At 39.2% G+C, this 25,344-nt stretch overlaps 1 protein-coding gene across 2 annotated transcripts in view; it reads left to right on the top strand.

The window, feature by feature from the left end:
* Nucleotides 1-25,344, top strand: part of ZBTB11 (zinc finger and BTB domain containing 11) — a 37,455-nt gene that overhangs the window by 5,700 nt on the left and 6,411 nt on the right. For both annotated transcript variants that reach the window (XM_030861067.2, XM_030861069.2), the window contains exons 2-8: nt 1,318-1,553; nt 2,183-2,414; nt 18,184-19,025; nt 19,227-19,406; nt 22,553-22,798; nt 24,346-24,490; nt 25,183-25,300. In XM_030861067.2, coding sequence (XP_030716927.1) covers nt 1,318-1,553; nt 2,183-2,414; nt 18,184-19,025; nt 19,227-19,406; nt 22,553-22,798; nt 24,346-24,490; nt 25,183-25,300 — 1,999 coding nt within the window. The remainder of the gene's footprint in view (nt 1-1,317; nt 1,554-2,182; nt 2,415-18,183; nt 19,026-19,226; nt 19,407-22,552; nt 22,799-24,345; nt 24,491-25,182; nt 25,301-25,344) is intronic.

Here is a 25,344-nt window from a genome sequence, read left to right as displayed (position 1 = left end):
TTTAGCTAATTAACAGCCTTTTCATTGGCATTTTACTTGGGGATTGTGGGGGAAGAAGTTTCTGTCACAGGGATTGATAAATGTGTTCCTGGGTAAGTAGCATAGTATCCTGAAAGTCACATGACTTCTGGAGGCCCACTTATGCAGTTTACTAGGTGTGACTTTGGACAGGTTACCTCTTAGGGCTTCATTCTCCTTGTCTGTAGAATGGGAATTAATTGGTCCTCCCTTACAAGTATGATGGAGAGGGGGGAGTGTGTGTTAAGTGTTCCTCCCTGCTTCCTACCCCATCCCAACATATTGAGTTGAAAGTTGAAATTCAAGGAGCTTCCCTGGTGGTGCAGTGGTTGAGAGTCCGCCTGACGATGCAGAGGACACAGGTTTGTGCCCCGGTCCGGGAAGATCCCACGTGCTGCGGAGCGGCTGGGCCCGTGAACCATGGCCGCTGAGCCTGCGCGTCCGGAGCCTGTGCTCCGCGACGGGAGAGGCCGCAACAGTGAGAGGCCCGCGTACCGCAAAAAAAAAAAAAAGAAAGTTGAAATTCAAAGTAGGGTTTTATGAGTGGCTCGTGTATAATCAACTTTTGATAGATTGTGTATACTGTTATTTAATAAAACTCTAAAAGCTCATAGCTTTCAAAGACAAGAGATATATTTTACACTCATTACAAGTTTTGGTTGTGGTCCTTTTCAGGTTGCAGATTGGCTCCACCTGTTTTTTTTATCTACATTTCAGGCTAAAGGGCAGTATCCATCTGGAACATGCTGCTCTTTGACAGAGGGGACATAAGTCAGGGAACCGATGGGAAACATTGCTTCTTAAAGCTTCTGGTGACACATGGTATCCATCATATTCATTCATATTCCATTGGCCAAAGCTAATTGCATGGTGAAGCCTGATGGTAGTAGGGTGGAGAGTTATTAGCGTGAACCACATTATTATATTACTGTTTATGAAGGTCAAAAACAGTTGAATATTGGCAATTTCATATAGTTCCTATTGCATGAGTGAGTTGAAACTCACATGGAGGTGGATGGTGCTACATAATCATACAGCGAGTAAATGAATAACTAAGAGTGAACAACAAAACAGTCTACTTCGGCATGGAGACAAATTGTCATTATAACATATCTTTGAAAAAAATGTATCTTAAATTCTAAATAATTCACTCTACATACTTTATGGGCATGTGTGTGTCTGTATACATGCACTTGAATATACATTAGTATACACAGATTAAATAATGAACAGTATAATCTTCAGTTTTCACATGAGAGCAGTATTAAATTTAACTAGTTAATTTTTGTTTCATTGTAGGTATATTAAAGCAAGTCAAAGATTACATTAAACAGTGTAGCAAATGCCAGGAGAAACTAGATCGATCCCGTCCTATATCAGATACTTCAGAAATGTTGGAAGAATTGGGACTAGACCTTGAATCTGGAGAAGAAAGTAATGAATCAGAGGATGACCTGAGCAACTTTACTTCGCCTCCAACTACAGCTTCCAAGCCTGCAAAAAAGAAGCCAGTATCCAAACATGAACTTGTATTTGTAAGTGGAACTTTCCATTCAGCTTAACATTGGTAACTAGTGTGTTAGTATTTATAGTCTTAACTGAATTTTTTCTTAAACCACTAAAACTGCTTCCCTTTTGGCACTGTCATTGTCATGTTGTTATATGCCCTAAAAGTTTGCTAATACTGCCTCTTCCTTAATCATAAGTATTCCTGTTGTTTCTTCTCATCAGAATGTAACTTGTTGGTTTGTTGTTAATTACTCCTCCTCTCTTCTTTTTAATAGTATATTGGTACAGGTAGACAGAATACATTTCTGGAAGTAGTCTCTGGGTCATGCAGCAAGGTAAAATTAAGCTGACTAGGTCTTTGTTTTTTGCCTGCATTAGTTTCTTATATCATCAAATAAATTTCTGACTAATAAGAGGAGGCAGCAAGAAGTGAGATGCAGATTTTCATTGGATCAAGTAGAATGAACATAGCAGAAGATAGTGAGAACAACGTATCTTTTTATTGAAATACATAGGTAATAAAGAATATCAGGTTATTTCTTCATATTAGTGGAATCTTTTACAAGGGAATAATATGTCTTGTTTTAAATTCTGTTAAGGGTAAAAATACAGATGATATGTAATGCAACTCTTGGTCTCAAACTTATTTTGATAGGTTGACACCAAAGGAGTGGTGAAACGTTCTTCTCCAAAACATTGTCAGGCTGTCTTAAAACAGCTGAATGAACAGAGACTCTCTAACCAGTTCTGTGATGTTACTTTGTTAATTGAAGGAGAAGAGTACAAAGCTCATAAATCTGTTCTGTCAGCTAATAGCGAATATTTTCGAGATCTTTTTATTGAAAAAGGAGCTGTTTCCAGTCATGAGGCAGTGGTGGATCTTTCTGGTAAGAATTTTCTGATATTCTTGTTTTTTGTTAATAAGTATATACTGGAAGAGGGGTGTGTATATCTTACAAACTCAGGTTTTATGCTCAAGTGAGAGAAGCCCACTTACAGAAACAGACTAAGCTGAACTGTAAGGTCCTTCCTTTTAGTAGGGTTTCCAAGACAGAGTTATGAAAAGGCTGTCATTTCCTATCACTATCCGTTAGCGGAGATGATTGTAGCAGTAGTAGAATTTCTGGGATTTACACTGTTAAAAACAGTTTGAGAGAAATCCATAATTGCACCAGTGTTATTACACTAAGTAAATATATTACTTTAAAATTGACTGCCTGAATCTTATGTTGTGCAACATGAAATTGTAGAGCACTTATGTAGGTCTGTTGTTTTTCATTTTTTAAGATTAATAATCGTCATTCATTAGATTCGATAATCAAATTGTCAATATAGAATAATCAGAATTCCAGATGTGGTTTTTTCGTTTCTTTGGGGCTGCTGCTGTTGTTGTTATTATTATTAAATGAATAATTTGACTTTCTTTTGGCCTCACTAGAATTTATGTATTGGCTTAGGAGTCAACAAATGAAAATTTAGGAAGCATTAAAATAGGTAACCTTATTTGTACATTTCCTCATAATATTAATTTGCTGTAATTCTTGAATTACTGACACCACTGTGTGAAATGTCATTTCCCCTTTCTTAAACAAAAAAATGACTTTATCCAGATATATAAATACTTACCTAGTTAACCACTGATCCTTTTCTACCTTATACTTGTTAAAACTCACCTTCTCTGGAAAGACAAATTCATATATTTTTCCTTAACAGTAGCTATATGTTTAATTACTAAAAAATATTTCTGAAGCATCCATTGTTTGCAAGGAACTGGCCTGGGCTATGGGGATACAGTGGTGAACAAAAACTTTTACAGAGCATAGAGTTGCATTACATCCTAGATTCGTGATATTTACTTTGGTGACTCAGAGGAGAAAATACATCTTATTCTGGGCCATCTGAATAATAAAACCTATCACAAGTGTAGTCTTGATGTGTTAGCTTTGGAATTTTTTCCTTATCTTTCATGCATCTTTTTTTTTTTTTTTTTTTTTTTGGCGGTATGTGGGCCTCTCAGTGTTGTGGCCTTGGGCCCAGCCACTCCGCGGCATGTGGGATCTTCCCAGACCGGGCACAAACCCGCGTCCCCTGCATCGGCAGGCGGACTTTCAACCACTGCGCCACCAGGGAAGCCCTCATGTATCTTTTTTTTTTGCTGTATGCGGGCCTCTCCCACTGCGGAGCACAGGCTCCGGACGTGCAGGCTCAGCGGCCATGGCTCATGGGCCCAGCCGCTCCGCGGCATGTGGGATCTTCCCGGACTGGGGCACGAACCCATGTCCCCTGCATCGGCAGGCGGACTCTCAACCACTGCGCCACCAGGGAAGCCCCTTCATGCATCTTTTATGCATCTGAAGCAGAAAGAAGAGTGTGTTGCTCTTTTCCAGTTTCTCAGCAGCTTATAATAGCAAATGAAATGTCTGCCCCCAAATAACTGCAGCACAGCATTCTATTATTCCAACAAAATATCTCATTTATTCTTCATTCTATATGCTTATTTTTATATATTGTTCAGCAAATATGGTGTAAACCAATAGCAGGTGAAGTAGACATTGTTAAAAATTTTGTTTGATTTTTAAATATTTAGTAGACTAATTATAAAATATGTGTAATGTATAAAAAAGCAATGATAAATGACATCTGTTTTCTAATTACCTAGTTTAATGGTTGTTGAATTCATCAGTATTTTCCTTTATGTTGTTTATGCTTTAAAAAAAAATTCTTCCCTACTCAGTCGTAAAGATATTTTCATATACTGCCTTATAGTTTTCCTTTCATATTTAACTTTTAATCTATTTGGAATTTTTTTTTTTGATGGTGTGAGATAGGTGTTTGATTTCATTTTTTCCCATTTTGTTTCAGAACCATTTAGTGAAAACTCCCTTCTCTTCCTACCCATCAGCCATGCAAATTCTCTTAAAAAACACATTTTCACATGTTTGGTACTGATTATAAGCTTTTTTCCAGTCTATTGGTTGTCTCTTCTCACACTATTATTGCTTGGTCTTAATGACCTTAGCTTTATAATAATGAAAGTCTCCCACCTTAATTATTCAGGTGGGTCTTAGTTATCCATAACTCTTTGCTGTTCCATATAAACTATTAAAGCAGCTTGTCTGCTTCCATAAAAAGAAGAAAAATGTATTTTGTTAGGGATTACATCGAATTAATAAAGTTTTAGAGGTTTTTCCATAAAAGTCTCACACATCTTTTGTTAGATTATTCTAAGGTAGTTTATACTTTTTGATACTACTATAATTTGTTTTCTTAAAATTATATTATTTCTGATTTATTTTTGGTAACTGTTGATTCTATATACAGTAGTACTGAATATAGAATCAACAAAGTAGTACTGTATATAGAGTACTGTATATAGTAGTACTGTATATAGAATCAACAAAGAATCTATAGATAAATGTCTGAATGACTACTAGTCATTCAGACATTTATCTATACTCTTTGAGATTTTCCATATAAAACAAATACTGAATATATTAATATATTATCTGCTAATAGTAATTTTTTTTTCCCTACCTTTCCAGTCCTTATATTTTGAACTTTTTTTTTTCTCACTTTACAGTGCTGTTTAGGACTTCAAAAGAACCCCAGCAGTTAAATAGAGGTAGTGATAGAGGGTTCATTTATTCCCATGGTAAAGAAAGACATGGGAATGCTTTTTTTTCTTTTTTAACCATGAAGTATATTATTTGGTGAATGTTTTAAATAGATAACCCTTTACCCCCTTTAACATTAAGGAAATTCCCTCTGAAATAGGTGTGGACTTACCACATACTTTTTCTGTATCCGTTGAGACCATCTTTTTTTCATTAACGTGGGAAATTACATTGGTTTACTAATGTTAACTCAATTTTTCATTCCTGAGATAAATCCAGTTTAGTCATAATATATCATCTTTTGTACAAACTGCTGTGTTTGGTTTAGAATGCTAATATTGTTAGACTGTTTCCAAGTGTATTCATGAGTAATTTTCCTTTTTCACACTGTTTCTGTCATGTTTTGATATCAGAGTTGGTTTAGTCTTATAGATTGTGTATTCCCTCCAATTTTTTACATTCACTGAAGTAGTTACTATGAGATTAGAATTATTTGTTTCTTGAATTTTTGGTAGAATGGTGGCTAAAATTGACTGGACTTTTGGGGGAAGATTTTTAGGTACTAATTCGACAAGTTTAATGGTTAGGGAATTCTTTAGGTTTTCTATTTCATCTTGAGTAATTTATAGAAAGTTTTGCCATAATATGTCCATTTCATCTAAATTTTCAAGTTTCTTGGCACAATTTTTGTTGTTGTTGGTGGTGGTGCCACGCGGCCTGTGGGATCTTAGTTCCCGACCACAGACTGAACCTGGACCCTCGGCAGTGAAAGCGCAGAGTCCTAACCACTGGACTGCCAAGGAATTCCAGCACAAAATTTTTTAATGTTCTCTTCTAAATGCCTCCAGTGACTGTAGATTTGTCTCTTTCATTCCTTCTGCCTTCTCTCTCATTTCTGAATTTTTTTTACTAGAGGTTTACTGACTTTTTAAAAAAAAAGTTGGCAGACTATAACTTGTAGGGTGGCCCACTGCCTGCTTTTGTAAATAAAGTTTTATTGGGAGACAGCCACACCCATGTATTTATATATTGTCTGTGGCTGCTTTTGAGCTTACAAGGGCAGAATTGAATAGTTGCTACATAAACTAGTGACCCACAAAACCTAAAATATTTGCTTATCTTGCTCTTTACAGAAAAACTCTCCTAAGCCCTATGCCAAAGCATAATTTTTTAAATGTTAAAAACCTAACTTTTATGCAAATACTATAGTACAAGGTTTTATATGATTAATTTAGGAAACCAGTAAGATGTTAAAACTGTTTCTAATAGAATTCTGAAGAAAAGAATTGTATATATTGTCTTTCAACCAGAGGAATGAATTTGCTCAAAATGAGTTTGCTAACAGATTGGTTAATACTCTATAGAGAAATGAACTGTAAGTTTTGGAGTTATATTTCCTACCCTGATAGAAAAAGCTTCTTAATCTTTCACATTTCATTTGCATTTGCAATTACTTTTCTGTAAATTAATTTTTAGAGTTATAAAATAATCTAGTCAATAGCAGTCAATCAGTGGTGCCTGCTCAACACTACTTTTTTAAAAATTTTATTTATTTATTTTGGCTGCGTTGGGTCTGTTGCTGCGCGTGGGCTTTCTCTAGTTGCAGCGAGCAGGGGCTACTCTTTGTTGCGGTGCGCGGGCTTCTCATTGCAGTGGCTTCTCTTGTTGTGGAGCACAGGCTCTAGGCACACAGTCTTCAGTAGCTGTGGCATGCGGGCTCAGTAGTTGTGGCACATGGGCTCTAGAACACAGGCTCAGTAGTTGCGGCACACGGGCTTAGTTGCTCCACAGCATTTGGGATCTTCCTGGATCAGGGCTTGAACCCGTGTCCCCTGCATTGGCAGGCGGGTTCTTAACCACTGTGCCACCAGGGAAGTCCCTCAACACTACTCTTAAAGAACACCTGACTACAAGGATATATTATACAGAACAGAAAATATAGCCAATATTTTACAGTAACTATAAATGGAGCATAACCTTTAAAAATTGTGGAACACTATGTTGTATACCTGAAAATTATGTAATACTGTACGTACACTGTACCTTGATAAACAAAAACCCAATATTTTTGCCTGATAACCAAATTTTTCTTTATTGAAGTAGAGTTGGTTTACACTGTTGTGTTAATTTCTGCTGTACAGCAAAGTGATTCAGTTATACATATATATATACATTCTTTCTTTCTTTTTTTTTTTTTTTTTGTACGCGGGCCTCTCACTGTTGTGGCCTCTCCCGCTGCGGAGCACAGGCTCCAGACGCTCAGGCTCAACGGCCATGGCTCACGGGCCCAGCTGCTCCACGGCATGTGGGATCTTCCCGGACCGGGGCACGAACCCATGTCCTCTGCATCGGCAGGTGGACTCTCAAGCACTGCGCCACCAGAGAAGGCCCCTATACATTCTTTCTTAATTCTTTCCATTATGGTTTATTACTGGATATTGAATATAGTTCCCTGTGCTATACAGTAGGACCTTGCTGTTATCCATTCTACATATAATAGTTTGCATCCGCTAACCCCAAACTCCCACTCCATCCCTCCACCACTCCCCCTCCCTGTTGGCAACTACAAGTCTGTTCTCTATGTCTGTGAGTCTTTCTGTTTCGTACACAAGTTCATTTGTGTCATATTTTAGATTCCACTTAAAACTGATATCATATGGTATTGTCTTTTGCTGTTTGACTTACTTCACTTAGTATGATAATCTCTAGGTCCAACCATGTTGCAGCAAATGGCATTATTTCATTCTTTTTTATGGCTGAGTAGTATTCCATTGTATATATATGTACCACATCTTTATCCATTCATCTGTCAGTGAACATTTAGATTGTTTCTATGTCTTGGCTATTGTAAATAGTGCTGCTGTGATCATAGGGGTGCATGTATCTTTTTGAATTATAGTTTTGTGTGGATATATGCCCAGGAGTGGGATTGCTGGATCATATGGCAACTCTATTTTTAGTTTTTTGAAGAACCTCCATACTATTTTCCATAGTGGCTGCACCAATTTACATTCTCACCAACAGTGTAGGAGGGTTCCCTTTTCTCCACACCCTCTTCAGCATTTGTTATTTGTAGACTTTTTGGTGGTGGGTGGGGCGGTGGCACAGCATGGCTTGCGGGATCTTAGTTCCCTGACCAGAGATTGAACCAGCAGCGGTCCTCAGCAGTGAAAGCACAGAGTCATAACCACTGGACCGCCGAGGAATTCCCATTTGTAAGCTTTTTTTTTTTTTACATCTTTATTGGAGTATAATTGCTTTACAATGGTGTGTTAGTTTCTGCTTTATAACAAAGTGAATCAGTTATGCATATACATATGTTCCCATATAGCTTCCCTCTTGCGTCTCCCTCCCTCCCACCCTGCCTATCCCACCCCTCTAGGTGGTCACAGAGCACCAAGCTGATCTCCCTGTGCTATGTGGCTGCTTCCCACTATCTATCTATTTTACGTTTGGTAGTGTATATATGTCCATGCCACTCTCTCACTTTGTCACAGCTTACCCTTCCCCCTCCCCATATCCTCAAGTCCATTCTCCGGTAGGTCTGTGTCTTTATTCCTGTCTTACCCCTAGGTTCTTCTTGATATTTTTTTTCTTAAATTGCATATATATGTGTTAGCATATGGTATTTTTCTTTCTCTTTCTGAGTTACTTCACTCTGTATGACAGACTCTAGGTCCATCCACCTCATTACAAAGAGCTTAATTTCGTTTCTTTTTATGGCTGAGTAATATTCCATTGTATATATGTGCCACATCTTCTTTATCCATTCATCTGATGATGGACACTTAGGTTGTTTCCATCTACTGGCTATTGTAAATAGAGCTGCAATGAACATTTTGGTACATGACTCTTTTTGAATTATGGTTTTCTCAGGGTATATGCCCAGTAGTGGGATTGCTGGGTCATATGGTAGTTCTATTTGTAGTTTTTTAAGGAACCTCCATACTGTTCTCCATAGTGGCTGTACCAATTCACATTCCCACCAGCAGTGCAAGAGGGTTCCCTTTTCTCCACACCCTCTCCAGCATTTATTGTTTCTAGATTTTTTGATGATGGCCATTCTGACTGGTGTGAGATGATATCTCATTGTAGTTTTGATTTGCATTTCTCTAATGATTAATGATGTTGAGCATTCTTTCATGTGTTTGTTGGCAGTCTGTATATCTTCTTTGGAGAAATGTCTATTTAGGTCTTCTGCCCATTTTTGGATTGGGTTGTTTGTTTTCTTGTTATTGAGCTGCATGAGCTGCTTGTAAATTTTGGAGATTAATCCTTTGTCGGTTGCTTCATTTGCAAATATTTTCTCCCATTCTGAGGGTTGTCTTTTGGTCTTGTTTATGGTTTCCTTTGCTGTGCAAAAGCTTTGAAGTTTCATTAGGTCCCATTTGTTTATTTTTGTTTTTATTTCCATTACTCTAGGAGGTGGGTCAGAAAGGATCTTGCTGTGATTTATGTCATAGAGTGTTCTGCCTATGTTTTCCTCTAAGAGTTTGATAGTTTCTGGCCTTACATTTCTGGCCTCTGCATCTGTTGAGATGATCATATGGTTTTTCTCCTTCAATTTGTTAATATGGTTTATCACATTGATAGATTTGCATATATTGAAGAATCCTTGCATTCCTGGAATAAACCCCACTTGATCATGGTGTATGATCCTTTTAATGTGCTGTTGGATTCTGTTTGCTAGTATTTTGTTGAGGATTTTTGCATCTATGTTCATCAGTGATATTGGTCTGTAGTTTTCTTTCTTTGTGACATCCTTGCCTGGTTTTGGTATCAAGGTGATGGTGGCCTCGTAGAAGGACTTTGGGAGTGTTCCTCCCTCTGCTATATTTTGGAAGAGTTTGAGAAGGATAGGTGTTAGCTCTCCTCTAAACGTTTGATAGAATTCACCCGTGAAGCCATCTGGTCCTGGGCTTTTGTTTGTTGGAAGATTTTTTTTTTTTTTTTTTTTTTTTTCAGTACGCGGGCCTCTCACTGTTGTGGCTTCTCCCGTTGCAGAGCACAGGCTCCGGACGCACAGGCTCAGTGGCCATGGCTCACGGGCCTAGCCGCTCTGCGGCATGTGGGATCTTCCCGGACCGGGGCACGAACCCGTGTCCCCTGCATCGGCAGGCAGACTCGCAGCCACTGCACCACCAGGGAAGCCCTGTTGGAAGATTTTTAATCACGGTTTCAATTTCAGTGCTTGTGACTGGTCTGTTTATATTTTCTATTTCTTTCTGGTTCAGTCTCAGAAGGTTGTGCTTTTCTAAGAATTTGTCCATTTCTTCCAGGTTGTGCATTTTACTGGCATAGAGTTGCTTGTAGTAATCTCTCATGATCATTTGTATTTCTGCAGTGTCAGTTGTTACTTCTCCTTTTTCATTTCTAAATCTATTGATTTGAGTCTTCTCCCTTTTTATCTTGATGAGTCTGGCTAATGGTTTATCAATTTTGTTTATCTTCTCAAAGAACCAGCTTTTAGTTTTATTGATCTTTGCTATCGTTTCCTTCATTTCTTTTTAATTTATTTCTGATCTGGTCTTTATGATTTCTTTCCTTCTGCTAACTTTGGGGTTTTTTTCTTCTTCTTTCTCTAATTGCTTTAGGTGCAAGGTTAGGTTGTTTATTCGAGATGTTTCCTGTTTCTTAAAGTAGGATTGTATTGCTATAAACTTCCCTCTTAGAACTGCTTTTGCTGCCTCACATAGGTTTTGGGTTGTCGTGTCTCCATTGTCATTTGTTTCTAGGTATTTTTTGATTTCCTCTTTGATTTCTTCAGTGATCAATTCGTTATTAAGTAGTGTATTGTTTTGCCTCCATGTGTTTGTATTTTTTACAGATCATTTCCTGTAATTGATACCTAGTCTCATAGCGTTGTGGTCAGAAAAGATAATTGATACAATTTCAATTTTCTTAAATTTACCAAGGCTTGATTTGTGACCCAGGATATGGTCTATCCTGGAGACTGTTCCATGAACACGTGAGAAAAATGTGTATTCTGTTGTTTTTGGATGGAGTGTCCTATAATATCAGTTAAGTCCATCTTGTTTAATGTATCATTTAAAGCTTGTGTTTCCTTATTTATTTTCATTTGGATGATCTGTCCATTGGTGAAAGTGGGGTGTTAAAGTCCCCTACTATGAATGTGTTACTGTCGATTTCCCCTTTTTTGGCTGTTGGTATTTGCCTTATGTATTGAGGTGCTCCTATGTTGGCTGCATAAATAGTTACAGTTGTTATATCTTCTTCTTGGATGAATCCCTTGATCATTATGTAGTGTCCTTCTTTGTCTCTTCTAATAGTCTTTATTTATTTATTTTTTTTTGCGGTACGCAGGCTTCTCACTGTTGTGGCCTCTCCCGTTGCAGAGCACAGGCTCCGGACGCGCAGGCTCAGCGGCCATGGCTCACGGGCCCAGCCGCTCCGCGGCATGTGGGATCTTCCCAGACCAGGGCACGAACCCGTGTCCCCTGCATCGGCAGGTGGACTCTTAACCACTGTGCCACCAGGGAAGCCCTAATAGTCTTTATTTTAAAGTCTGCTTTGTCTGATATGAGAATTGCTACTCCAGCTTTCTTTTGGTTTCCATTTGCATGGAATATCTTTTTGCATCTCCTCAGTTTCAGTCTGTATGTGTCCCTAGGTCTGAAGTGGGTCTCTTGTAGACAGCATATATATGGGTCTTGTTTTTGTATCCATTCAGCCAGTCTGTGTCTTTTGGTGGGAGCATTTAATCCATTTACATTTAAGGTAATTATTGATAAGTATTGTTCCTATTCCCATTTTCTTCATTGTTTTGGGTTTGTTATTATAGGTCTTTTCCTTCTCTTCTGTTTCTTGCCTAGAGAAGATCCTTTAGCATTTGTTGTAAAGTTGGTTTGGGGGTGGTGAACTCTCTCAGCTTTTGCTTGTCTGTAAGGTTTTAATTTCTCCATCAAATCTGAATGAGATCCTTGCTGGGTACAGTAATCTTGGTTGTAGGTTTTTCTCCTTCATCACTTTAAATTTGTCCTGCCAGTCCCTTCTGGCTTGCAGAGTTTCTGCTGAAAGATCATTAACCTTATGGGGCTTCCCTTGTGTGTTACCTGTTGTTTTTCCCTTGCTGCTTTTAATATGTTTTCTTTGTATTTAATTTTTGACAGTTTGATTAATATGTGTCTTGGCATGTTTCTCCTTGGATTTATCCTGTATGGGACTCTCTGTGCTTCCTGGACTTGATTAACTATTTCCTTTCCCATATTAGGGAAGTTTTCAACTATAATCTCTTCAAATATTTTCTCAGTCCCTTTGTTTTTCTCTTCTTCTTCTGGAACCCCTATAATTCGAATGTTGGTGCGTTTAATGTTGTCCCAGAGGTCTCGGAGACTGTCCTCAGTTCTTTTCATTCTTTTTTCTTTATTCTGCTCTGCAGTAGTTATTTCCACTATTTTATCTTCCAGGTCACTTATCCATTCTTCTGCCTCAGTTGTTCTCCTATTGATCCCTTCTAGAGTATTTTTGTTTTTTTGTTTGTTTTTGAGGTATGCGGGCCTCTCACTGTTGTGGCCTCTCCTGTTGCAGAGCACAGGCTCCGGATGCGCAGGGTCAGCAGCCATGGCTCACGGACCCAGCCGCTCTGCAGCATGTGGGATCTTCCCGGACCGGGGCACGAACCTGTGTCCCCCGCATCGGCAGGTGGACTCTCAACCACTGTGCCACCAGGGAAGCCCCCTTCTAGAGTATTTTTAATTTCATTTATTGTGTTGTTCATCGTTGCTTGTTTCATCTTTAGTTCTTCTAGGTTCTTGTTAAATGTTTCTTGTATTTTCTCTATTCTATTTCCAAGATTTTGGATCATCTTTACTATCATTATTCTGAATTCTTTTTCAGGTAGACTGCCTATTTCGTCTTCATTTGTTAGGTCTGGTGGGTTTTTATCTTGCTCCTTCATCTGCTGTTTGTTTTTCTGTCTTCTCATTTTGCTTATCTTACTGTGTTTGGGGTCTCCTTTTTGCAGGCTGCAGGTTCATAGTTCCCGTTGTTTTTGGTGTCTGTCCCCAGTGACTAAAGTTGGTTCAGTGGGTTGTGTAGGCTTCCTGGTGGAGGGGACTAGTGCCTGTGTTCTGCTGCATGAGGCTGGATCTTGTCTTTCTGGTGGGCAGGTCCACGTTTTGTGGTGTGTTTTGGGGTGTCTGTGGACTTACTATGATTTTAGGCAGCCTCTCTGCTAATGGGTGGGGTTGTGTTCCTGTCTTGCTAGTTGTTTGGCATAGGTTGTCCAGCACTGTAGCTTGCTGGTCATTGAGTGAAGCTGGGTGCTGGTGTTGAGATGGAGATCTCTGGGAGATTTTCACCATTTGATATTATGTGGAGCTGGGAGGTCCCTTGTGGACCAGTGTCCTGAAGTTGGCTCTCCCACCTCAGAGGCACAGCACTGACTCCTGGCTTCAGCACCAAGAGCCTTTCATCCACATGGCTCAGAATAAAAGGGAGAAAAAGTAGAAAGAAAGAAAGAGAGAAAGAGAGGAAGGAAGGAAGGAAGGATAAAAGAAAATAAAGTAAGGTAAAATAAAATAAAGTTATTAAAATAAAAAAATATTTAAAAAAAAATTTTTAAGTAGAAAAACAAACAAAAAACTGGTCGGATAGAACCCTAGGACAAATGGTGAAAGAAAGCTACACAGACAAAATCTCACACAGAAGCATACACATACACACTCACAAGAAGAGGAAAAGGGGAAAAAATAATAAATCTTGCTCTCAAAGTCCACCTCCTCAATTTGGGATGATTCGTTGTCTATTCAGGTATTGCACAGATGCAGGGTACATCAAGTTGATTGTGGAGCTTTAATCTGCTGCTCCTGAGGCTATTGGGAGAGATTTCCCTTTCTCTTCTTTGTTCTCACAGCTCCCAATGGCTCAGCTTTGGATTTGGCCCCGCCTTTGCATGTAGGTCGCTGGAGGGTGACTGCTCTTCGCTCACACAGGACGGGGTTAAAGGAGCCGCTGATTCGGGGGCTCTGGCTCACTCAGGCCAGTGGGAGGGAGGGGTACGGAGTGCGGGGCGAGCCGGCGGCGGCAGAAGCCAGCGTGACGTTGCACCAGCCTGAGGCTCGCTGTGCGTTCTCCTGGGGAAGTTGTCCCTGGATCCCGGGAACCTGGCAGTGGCGGGCTGCACAGGCTCCCGGGAGGGGAGGTGTGAATAGTGACCTGTGCTCGCACACAGGCTTCTTGGTGGCGGCAGCAGCAGCCTTAGCGTCTCATGCCCATCTCTGTGGTCCGCGCTTTTAGCCGCGGCTCGCGCCCGTCTGTGGAGCTCCTTTAAGCGGCGCTCTTAATCCCCTCTCCTTGCGCACCAGGAAACAAAGAGGGAAGAAAAAGTCTCTTGCCTCTTCGGCAGGTCCACACTTTTTCCCGGACTCCCTCCCGGCTAGCCGTGGTGCACTAACCCCTTCAGGCAGTGTTCAAGCTGCCAGTCCTCTCCCTGCGCTCTGCTCCAACTGAAGCCAGATCCTCAGCTCCCAGGTGAGCTGACAAGCCTCTCGGGCTGGTGAGTGCTGGTCGGGCTGGTGAGTGCTGGTCGGCAACGATCCTCTGTGCGGAAATCTCTCTGCTTTGCCTACTGCACCCCTGTGGCTGTGCTCTCCTCAGCAGCTCCAAAGCTCCCCCCGCTCCGCCCCCCACAGTCTCCGCCAGTGAAGGGGCTTCTAGTGTGTGGAAACCTTTCCTCCTTCACAGCTCCCTCCCACTGGTGCAAGTCCCGTCCCTATTCTTTTGTCTCTGTTTATTCTTTTTTCTTTTGCCCTACCCAGGTACGTGGGGAGTTTTGTGCCTTTTGGAAGGTCTGAGGTCTTCTGCCAGCGTTCAGTAGGTGTTTTTTAGGAGTTCCACGTGTAGATGTATTTCTGATGTATCTGTGGATAGGAAGGTGATCTCTGCGTCTTACTCTTCTGCCATCTTTCCCCTCCGAGCACCCATTTGTAAACTTTTAATGATGGCCATTTTGACCAGTGTGAGGTGGTACCTCATTGTAGTTTTAATTTTCACTTCTCTAATAATTTAGCAATGATGAGCATCCTTTTTTTTTGTTTGTTTAATATTTATTTATTTGGCTGTACCAAGTCTTAGTTGCAACATGCAGGATTTTTAGTTGTGCCATGCAAACTGTTAGTTGCAGCATGTGGAATCTAGTTGCCCAACCAGGAGTCAACCCCAGGCCCTCTGCATTGGGAGTGTGGAGTTCCAGCTCCTGGACCACCAGGGAAGTCCCTTGAGCATTTTTTCATAAACTTATTGGCCATCTTTGTGTTTTCTTTGCAGAAATGTCTCTTTAGTTCTTCTGCCCATTTTTTGATTGGGTTGTTTGTTTTTGTTGAATTGTATGAGCTGTTTGTATATTTTGGAGATTAAGCACTTGTCAGTCACATCTCTTGCAAATATTTTCTCCCATTCCATAGATTGTCTTTTCATTTTGTTTATGGTTTGCTTTGCTATGCAAAAGCTTGTAAGTTTAAGTCCCATTTGTTTATTTTTGCTTTTATGTCTATTACCTTGGGCGACTGACCTAGGAAAACATTGGTACAATTTATGTCAGAGTATGTTTGGCCTATGTTCTTTTCTAGGAATTTTAGGGTGTCATGTCTTTTTTTTTTTAATAAACTTATTTATTTTTGGCTGCATTGAGTCTTCGTTGCTACGTATGGGCTTTCTCGAGTTGTGGCGAGTTGGGGCTACCCTTCGTTGCGGTGCACGGGCTTCTTATTGCAGTGGCTTCTCTTGTTGTGGAGCACAGGCTCTAGGCACGCAGGCTTCAGTAGTTGTGGCATGCAGGCTCAAATAGTTGTGGCTCACAGGTTCTCGGGTGTAGGCTCAGTAGTTGTGGCGCATGGGCTTAGTTGCTCCGCGGCGTGTGGGATCTTCCCGGACCAGGGATCAAACCTGTGTTCCCTGCATTGGCAGGCGGATTCTTAACCACTGTGCCACCAGGAAAGTCCCGCCCCTTTTATTTTGATTAAAATGTTTTCCAGAGTGTGTGTATGTGTACATAAAAAGGCTAGGAGTAAAAACAAAATATCAAAATTATCTTGTGGCAATAGGATTATGAGTGGGTTTTTTTTTTTTTCCCCCGGTACGCGGGCCTCTCACTGCTGTGTGGCCCCTCCCGTTGCAGAGCACAGGCTCCGGACGCGCAGGCTCAGCGGCCATGGCTTACGGGCCCAGCCGCTCTGCGGCACGTGGGATCCTCCCGGACCGGGGCACGAACCCGTGTCCCCTGCATCAGCAGGTGTACTCTCAACCACTGCGCCACCAGGGAAGCCCCTATGAGTGGTTTTTTTATCTTATTTTCTTTTGTGTTTTATAGCATTTTACAGTAAACATTTGACTTGTATCTTTGGGAAAAAATGGTTTTTGATATTTAAAGTTACTTGGAGCAGAGTTATTTCTTTCATGGAAAATTTTTCTTATGACTTCAACTTAGAAATTAAAAAGGTACTAGGTAAAAGACCAAAATACATTATTTTGTTGGTATCTGTTGCTTTTTTTTTAAGAAATATTCTTTCTTACCTCAACCTTATTTAACCCGGTTTCATAATTTGTAGCAGTATTAATATGACTTTAGCCTGCTTGATTATCAGCTTTCCTAGGAATGGCTGAATTAGCTATGATGGTCATGTTGATGTGTAGTCTCCCCAGCTTTCAACCTGAATCCTAATAGATCTCACAGTTTAAGGTTTCCCTGTATGCTTGTTACTTGTTTATCCACTATTTGCCTATATAAAAGGACCACATTTTATGTATCTTGAGTCAAAACTGAAAAACACAGCAAACATGAGTTTTTTGGTTTTGGGGGTTTTCTGGCCATGCTGCATGTCTTGCGGGATCTTAGTTCCCTCACTGGGGATTGAACCCGTTCCCCCTGCAGCAGAAGCGCAGAGTCCTAACCACAGAGCCAGCAGGGAATTCCCAAACATGAGTTTTTAAAAGGTTGCTTTGGCTCCCTGTATTTTAATAAAATATCTCTTAAGATAAATTATTATATGAGAAAAGCAAGGCACAGAAAAGTATGTGTAGTATAACACCTACTATAAGAAGGAGGCATAAGAGTATTTGTTTGACTGTATAAAGACTCTAAAAATCTGTACAAATTCTTAATCATTCTGGTCATGGAGATGGAGTTGGACTTTTCACTGTGTAATCTTCTGATATTTGAATCATGTGAATTTTAAAAATAGGTTTCGAAAGTGAAGTACTGAGAACTTAGAAATAAACTGATCTTATTTTCTCACATAAAATGAGAACCTAATACCTCATGTGTATAGTAATTGTCTTATTCCTTAGAACAAAGATAAGCAAACTATAACCCAAAGGCCGCCAGTCCTCCTTTCCCTCCCTTTTTCTGAATAAAGTTGTATTGTACCATAGCCATGCCCATTTGTATACATATTATAATATATGGCTTCTCTTTCCAGCTACAATGGCAGAATTAAGTAGTTGCCACAGACACTTTATGGCCTGCAATCTTTATTATCTAATTCTATACAGAAAAATTTTGCTGACCCTCTGCTGTAGACCTTGTTTTAAAGTTTTTAATAGTAGAACCCTCTGTTTACAGTCAAATTTTTATATGGACTTCTATTATTAAAATATACAGCTGTACTTATTGCAGTGAGGTTAGGGGACAGGTTGGTTGAACCCTGCCTACTCACCTGCCTCCCTCTCTTTTTTTACCCTCCATTCTCCAGCAGATGATTCTTGAGGGGAATTTGAGGAACCCCCGGGGTTCTAAGGAGTACATTTTGAAAATGACTGCCTTACAACAACTCTTTGAGGCAGTAAGTGTGATATTATTTTCTATTTTAGGTATTGAGAGACTCGGCGCATAGAAGTTAGTTAGTCAAGGCTTAATAAGCAACCAGAACTCAAAACAAATCCAGGGTATTTAATTGCAGAATAAATGGTCATATTTGCCTTTATATTCTATTTTATATTGTCATAATTATACGGTAATTGTTTCTACAAGGTGTTTTAGTGGTGATTTGACTTTTTTGTCTTTCATCTTTCTTGTTTCGCATAGGCTTTTGTAAGGCAAGCTTCCTTCCTTTACTGGAATTTGCCTATACTTCTGTGCTAAGTTTTGACTTCTGTAGCATGGCTGATGTAGCCATCTTGGCTCGTCATCTTTTCATGTCAGAAGTTTTAGAAATCTGTGAAAGTGTACATAAACTAATGGAAGAGAAGCAGCTAACAGTATATAAGAAGGGTGAGGTACAAACAGTTACATCTACACAGGACTTACCAGAACAAAATGGAGGTACAGCACCTCCTGTGGCTAACAACGAGGGAACCACAACAACTTTATCCACTGAACTTGGGGATTGTGAAATTGTACTGCTGGTGAATGGAGAATTGCCAGAGCAGAATGGAGAGCTAGGACAACAGCCTGAGCCCCAGGTTTCTTCACAGACCGAAGCTGCTCTGTCACCTGTAGGCTGTGTAACTGATTCCCATCCTGAAATGGAGTCTGTTGATTTAGGAACAAAAAACAGCCAGACAGAACTAGAAACTTTAAACAGCAGAGAAGATGGCACAGTCTCTAATACTCATCCTAAGCTTTCAAAAGAGAATGTAATCAGTAGCTCTCCAGAAAACAGTAATATGGGAAATGATACAGCAACAGAGGATATCTGTGCTGAAGATATCTCAGAGCATAGGCAGAAGCTTGGCCAGTCTTTAAAAGATCAGGAAAATCTAGTTGAACCGACAGCACAGACAGACCATAGTCCCGATGATGATGATACTTACAGAAGCAGGCTTCGGCAGCGTTCTGTTAACGAAGGAGGATATATCCGACTACACAAAGGAATGGAGAAGAAGCTGCAGAAACGGAAAGCCATTTCCAAGTCAGCAGTTCAACAGGTATGATGAAAAAAGAGTTTACCTTTGTAGTTTTAGCTTTAAGTTGAAAACATTCTGCAGTTAAACTTATGGTGATAATTATCTTGGGGGGAAGGGGAGTGGATGCAGGAAAGCAATTTAATGTTTTAAATACCAATATTAAGATAATGTGAATTTGAGATAGTTAATTTATTTAGATTGTGTTTTCTGTTCTTTAATTAGGTGGCTCAGAAATTAGTTCAAAGAGGAAAAAAGATGAAACAACCAAAAAGGGATGCTAAAGAGAATACCGAAGAAGAAGCATCCCATAAATGTGGGGAATGTGGAATGGTTTTTCAGAGACGATATGCTCTTATAAAGCACATACTGAAACATGAAAGAGCTAGAGATTACAAGTGTCCAGTAAGTATCTGGAAAGCTAATTATAGATGGCTATAATTTCATTATAAATAGAATCCAATTTACTGCTTCATTTTTATCCTGCCATTTGTGTTCTCTCTTCTCTCTGTCTCCCTTACATTGCCGTAAGAGTTATCTTCTGATTTGTACATGTCATGTTCTTGCCAAAAAATATTTACCTCTGCTGCTTCTTGATACCCTAGTAAGACAACAGTAAAACGATCTTTTTAAAAAGCTCATAGAAAGGAAAAGAACAGGAGACCTTAGCAACTAAATTCTGGATTCTGATAAATAGATGGAGTGTTTTTTGTTTGTTTGTTGGCTGCCCCATGCGGCATGCGGTATCTTAGTTCCCCAACCAGGGATAGAACCTGTACCCCCCTGCAGTGGAAGCACAGGGTCTTAGCCACTGGACTGCCAGGGAAGTCCCTAGATGGAGTCATTGATTCAGCAGATTTGAAAGGGCTCATTCCCAGGCTTTCAGTGTGGAAAGCTAAGAATCAATCTAAATTGTATTGCAGAACTACCAAAAGGCTCAGAAATTAATGGTACTAGCTACCTTGAAAGTAGAGATGAGTCTGGTTGTTAGAAAGTCTGTTTTGGTTTTTTTTCTGGCTGCGTTGGGTCTACATTGCTATACATGGGCTTTCTCTGGTTGCGGCTAGCGGGAGCTACTCTTCATTGTGGTGCGCCGGCTTCTCACTGCGGTGGCTTCTCTTGTTGCAGAGCATGGGCTCTAGGTGCGCAGACTTCAGTAGTTGTGGCGCACGGGCTTCAGTAGTTGTGGCATGCAGGCTCTAGAGCACAGGCTTAGTAGTTGTGGCACACAGACTTAGTTGCTCCACAGCATGTGGGATCTTCCTGGACCAGGGCTCAAACACGAGTCCCCTGCATTGGCAGGCGGACTCTTAACCACTTTGCCACCAGGGAAGTCCCTAGAAAGTCTTTCTAAGAAGTAAGTAAATCACTACCACCATGCCTTCAGCCAAAGATTCATCTTCTACTCTCTGAAAAAGATAAAACCCACCACTGCTCTAGGGAACACTGTGAATAATGAGGGTGAATGTACTATATACCAAACAAGGGAAGGTAAAAGCATATATACTGAATATTGAATCCTTTCAAGCTCTCTTTCCCTACTCAAGTTCTAGAATATTAACAACCAAACCCTTAATCTTAAAATAGAAGGATTTCTTAAAGGTGAGAAATCCGAAGTCTGATAACAAAAGATCTAAAGATACTGCTCATTAAAGCCTGTGGTTAATAGTTTACTCCTCTGCTTACACACAAGTTCCAATCGGTTTTTAAATGTCTTATTTTGAAATGTGAATAGACATCAGGTATACAGACTCACAAATATTTGAAGCAAAAAAACAACTTTGAGGAATCCAATACTATGCAGTTAAAAGAAAACTCAAACACCCCCCCACACATAACCCAAACCACAAACTATGATTTATATTAGAGATAAATAAAACAATTACATCAGTAAAACAATAACCATGTACTGTGTTTTTAAAAGGACACATCAAGAGAACAGAAGAGTTTTTCTTAGGAATAAAATACATAATAACACATATAGAAAAGTTAGGAAATACAATTGACTAAATCACCCGGAAAATAAAGCAAAAGACAAGGTAAAAATGGGAGTGAAAGAAATTTTAGAGGATTGGTCTAGGTTGTCTTCTAATATCCAGATAATTCCAAACAGCATAGAGAGAAAGAAATCACTAATGCAATGAAAAAAAATTTGAGAACTTGAAAATAGAAGTTTCCTTGTTAAGAGGGTGCGTTGAATGTCCAGAATCATGGGTGAAAATAAATCTATACCAAGATGTATTATGAAATTTCAGAATCAAGGTACAAAGAAAATCTTATAAATTACAAGAGAGAAAGGATAAGGGTCAGAATAGCTTCAGGCCTTTCAGCAGCAACAGTGCAAGTTAGAAGACAAAGGCACAATATCTTTAATATTATAAAAGGAAATGATTTCTAACTTGGAATCAGTATTCAAACTATATTTATGATGGTAGAATAAGAACAGTTTCAGACATGCAAGGTCTGCAAAGTTTTACCTCCCAAACTCCCTTTCTCAGGAAGCTGTCGGCAGAGGTATTCCTCTAAAATGAGCAAGACATGGGAAACGGGAAACATGGGGTCCAATCTGTAGAGTCCAAGCGTGGGAAACAACCGCCCCAGTCTGGAACACCAACGTAGTGCTTTGACAGCGATCTCCCACAAGGTGATGTTTTAAACCTTCTCCCAATAGACAGTTGAGAGAAAGGTTTGATGATGAATTAGCAGTAAATACAAAGATAAATAAAACAGAAAAGGAAACGAAAGGAAAGGAAAGAGACTCATACTGTCTGTATGGTCCAGCTGTAATAACATGTATGTCATCCAGATAATGTAAGCACTGAAATTGATCTCATCAAAATGATCATAAAGCTGTATTGAGAAAGTATGGTAATGGGAAGGATCATGTACGTGTAGAGAGTGGAGAGGTAAAGGAGAGGGTCACTTCCTATTATTCATATTACTCAGAATTACAGAGATAATCATTAAGAAAGAATAAAAAAAAGTAGAGTAGTGAACCAAGAGGCCAGTTTTACTTATTAAAAAAAAGTTTTGTAGATCATGACTATAAATAACTCTGATTTTAAAATAAAGAACAGAAGCTTTCGGGAATACTCAACAAGTACAGGGTAAAACCCAAGGACTATCACAGTTTTATCTTCCTACTTTTTCCAGCCCCTATTTTTGCTCTTCCTAACAACTGTTAGTACTCATATAATAATAGTATTCTTGTCTTTGTCTGTGTCTTACCATTCCTTCAACACCCAGCCTCGGTGATGATGCCTTTCCTTATACTCTGATTATTCCCTCTTCCTAAGTATTGATCTTTCACCTATTTACATATAAATCCTGTTTTTGTGGTTAGATTATAAATCTTTGCAGAGTAGAGGCTGGGTCTGTCCCTTTCATTTCTATAGTGTGGTACCTAGCATATTGTCTTTTACATAGTATATATGTTTATTGAGTGATATAATTGTAACAAAGATATGGAATGTTGAAGTACAAGTTGAGTTTCACTTAACATTTGTGATGGAAATACATTCAGGCAGAATTTTGTTTACTTTTTCTTTTAGTTGTGTAAGAAACAGTTTCAGTACAGTGCCTCCTTGAGAGCACACCTTATTCGACATACCAGGAAAGATGCACCTACTTCATCCTCTTCCAGTTCTGCACCTAATGAGGCATCAGGATCATCATCTGAGAAGGGCAGAACCAAACGCGAATTTATATGTTCGATATGTGGAAGGACATTACCTAAATTATATTCTCTTCGAATACATATGTTAAAGCACACAGGGGTAAAACCACATGCATGCCAGGTAAAGCCATTATATTTATTTTGTTATTTAAAGAAGATTGGAACATAACCGGTGATAAGACTGGTTGATTCTGGCGTCACATCACTTTGGTAAAATGTCACAGGAGGTCCATAACTTTTTCAGTTTGTTGCCTAGGTCAAGGGTGATTCCCAGTTCTGTTCTTTAATTTGGCTGAAGTTGTAACTTGAAATTAATCTATTTAGGATGTTCGGGAAACTTGCTAGGAATTAGAGCGATACAGGGTGAGAATAACCAATTCATCATCTCAGTCATCCCTTAACGTTCAGTAGGACCAACCTGGCTTGGGAAGGAACCTGTGAGTTAAACACGTCTTAGTAGAAATTCTGCCTAAGCTATGTGTCCTTCTCTAGAGCTGAAGACTAAATGCCAAAATGTGATTCCTGGGTAAAGAATCCTGTGATAAGCCAGCTTTGGGCTATTTGCAACGGTGAAAAATTTCTAGTAGCACCTATAGCCTTGCATATAAGGATGACCCACTATTTTTATTAATAAACAGTTTTGGAACCAGTGAAATTTTTAACGTTTTTCTCTCTCTTTCGTTTCTTAAGCTTCGTATTATAAGAAAAAAGAATGTAAGAGAGTAGAATAAACCCTCATGTACTCTTCACCCAGCTTTAATAGTTATCAACACATAGTCAATTGTGGGATTTTTTTTTAATTTTTATTGAAATATAGTTGATTTACAATGTTGTGTTAGTTTCAGGTGTTCAGCAAAGTGATTCATTTATTTATTTATTCATTCATCCATTCATTCTTTTTTAGATTCTTTTCCATTATAGGTTATTACAAGATATCGAGTGTAGTTCCCTGTGCTATACAGTAGGTCCTTGTTGGTTACCTGTGGTCAGTTGTATTTTATATGTACTGTCTCTCACTCCCTTACTTCCCCCTCCCTTCAGTTATTTTGAAGCCAAGTCCTAAGCATCATTTTATTCATATATTTAAAAACTAAGTGTTAATTCGGCCTCTGGTCTTCTGGTGTAGCACTACTCAAAATGTGTGGTCCATAAAAGATAAGTGCAAAGATGGAGAGTAGCATGTAGAAACTGTCATGGTAATTTGATACTGTGACATTTTCATTGTGTTTAACAAAAATCTCTCCCTAATAGATTGGGGAAAGAAAAAAACTGGTTCTTCAACATAGAGAGTTTAAGAAGCACTGTTCTAGTTGGTATAGCAGGAGTTGAGTATATTGTTCTTGATTAAGCTCCCATGTCTCTTTTAATATAAGATATATTGTTTACCAGTCTCACAAAGGACAGTATGAGGTTTTTTTGCATACTGTTTTGAGTTCTTCTAGTGATCTCATGGGTGTAAGAAAAATAGCAATATTGGTTAACTACTGAATCAGAAGATGATCAGCCAGCTAAAATCCTTGGCCCTTGTATCAACTTTAACTTTGTCATTTTGTTTATAATTTAAGTTTTTAATTTAAAATAGCATAGTAGATTCTGTGTCCTCATTCTTCAGAAACAGCCCTTATCTCTTTTCCTGTTTTACTGGTTTAAACACCTGTGCTCTCTTAGGTCTGTGGAAAGACTTTCATCTACAAGCACGGTCTGAAATTACACCAGAGTCTCCATCAATCACAGAAGCAGTTCCAGTGTGAACTATGCGTTAAGTCATTTGTTACCAAACGGAGTCTTCAGGAACATATGAGTATTCACACAGGTAATGAGAAACTTATATTGACATAGTTACATGTTATATACTATTAATTTACTAGTATATTGATTATGCTGTAAGATGACTGTATGTGTGCAGTTTTTTATTAATGAGAGTAAGGTTTTTTTTGTTTTTTTGTGTTTTTTTTTTAGAGTAAAGTTTAAAAGTTGTTCTTATAATCTAGTTTTAGAGCTATCTTATTTGTGTAAAAATTTTGTTTCAGTCAGTGCAGAAAAATGTGTACTGAGTATTAAATCCAGGCACCTAAGGAAATGGTCTTGCTTTTAAAAAGTTAAGCAGTAGACAGATGTAACTGTCAGCATGGTATGTGGCTTATAATTTTATTAGAACTTTTAGTCCACATATACTTATTTTCAGGTGTTTAAAGCAGTTATGTGGAAAATGGCTGATGAAGGGTAGATAATCTGCTCTAGAACTTGTATACAACTCTACACTGTTATAATCCAGATGATCATGCAAGCCTGTCACATTCTGTGGGTAGTAGTAGTAGCCTCTCTAGTACTCTGGTTGAGAGAAAATAGGGATTTTGACATAGTTTGTTATTCTTAGAAGGTGGATGCCACATGTTACAGCTTCCGTGCCCACTTGATAAAATAACTTCTGAAATACAACGTAAAGCATTCTGTTGGAAGAGCACCTGATTGCTGGATTTGTGACATGGTTTTTATTTTTTATAGGAGAGTCCAAGTACCTTTGCTCAGTTTGTGGAAAGTCTTTTCACAGGGGCTCTGGGCTCAGCAAGCACCTAAAGAAACACCAACCAAAGCCTGAAGTTCGAGGCTATCATTGTACTCAGTAAGTATTTAATATGTGAACCATTCAGTTAATTTCCTTGTGTT

Source organism: Globicephala melas, chromosome 4 (genome assembly GCF_963455315.2).
Source record: "Globicephala melas chromosome 4, mGloMel1.2, whole genome shotgun sequence".
Taxonomy (NCBI): domain Eukaryota; kingdom Metazoa; phylum Chordata; class Mammalia; order Artiodactyla; family Delphinidae; genus Globicephala; species Globicephala melas.
The sequence above is the reverse complement of the archived record's forward strand: the minus strand, read 5'-3'. Positions and strand labels throughout refer to the sequence as shown.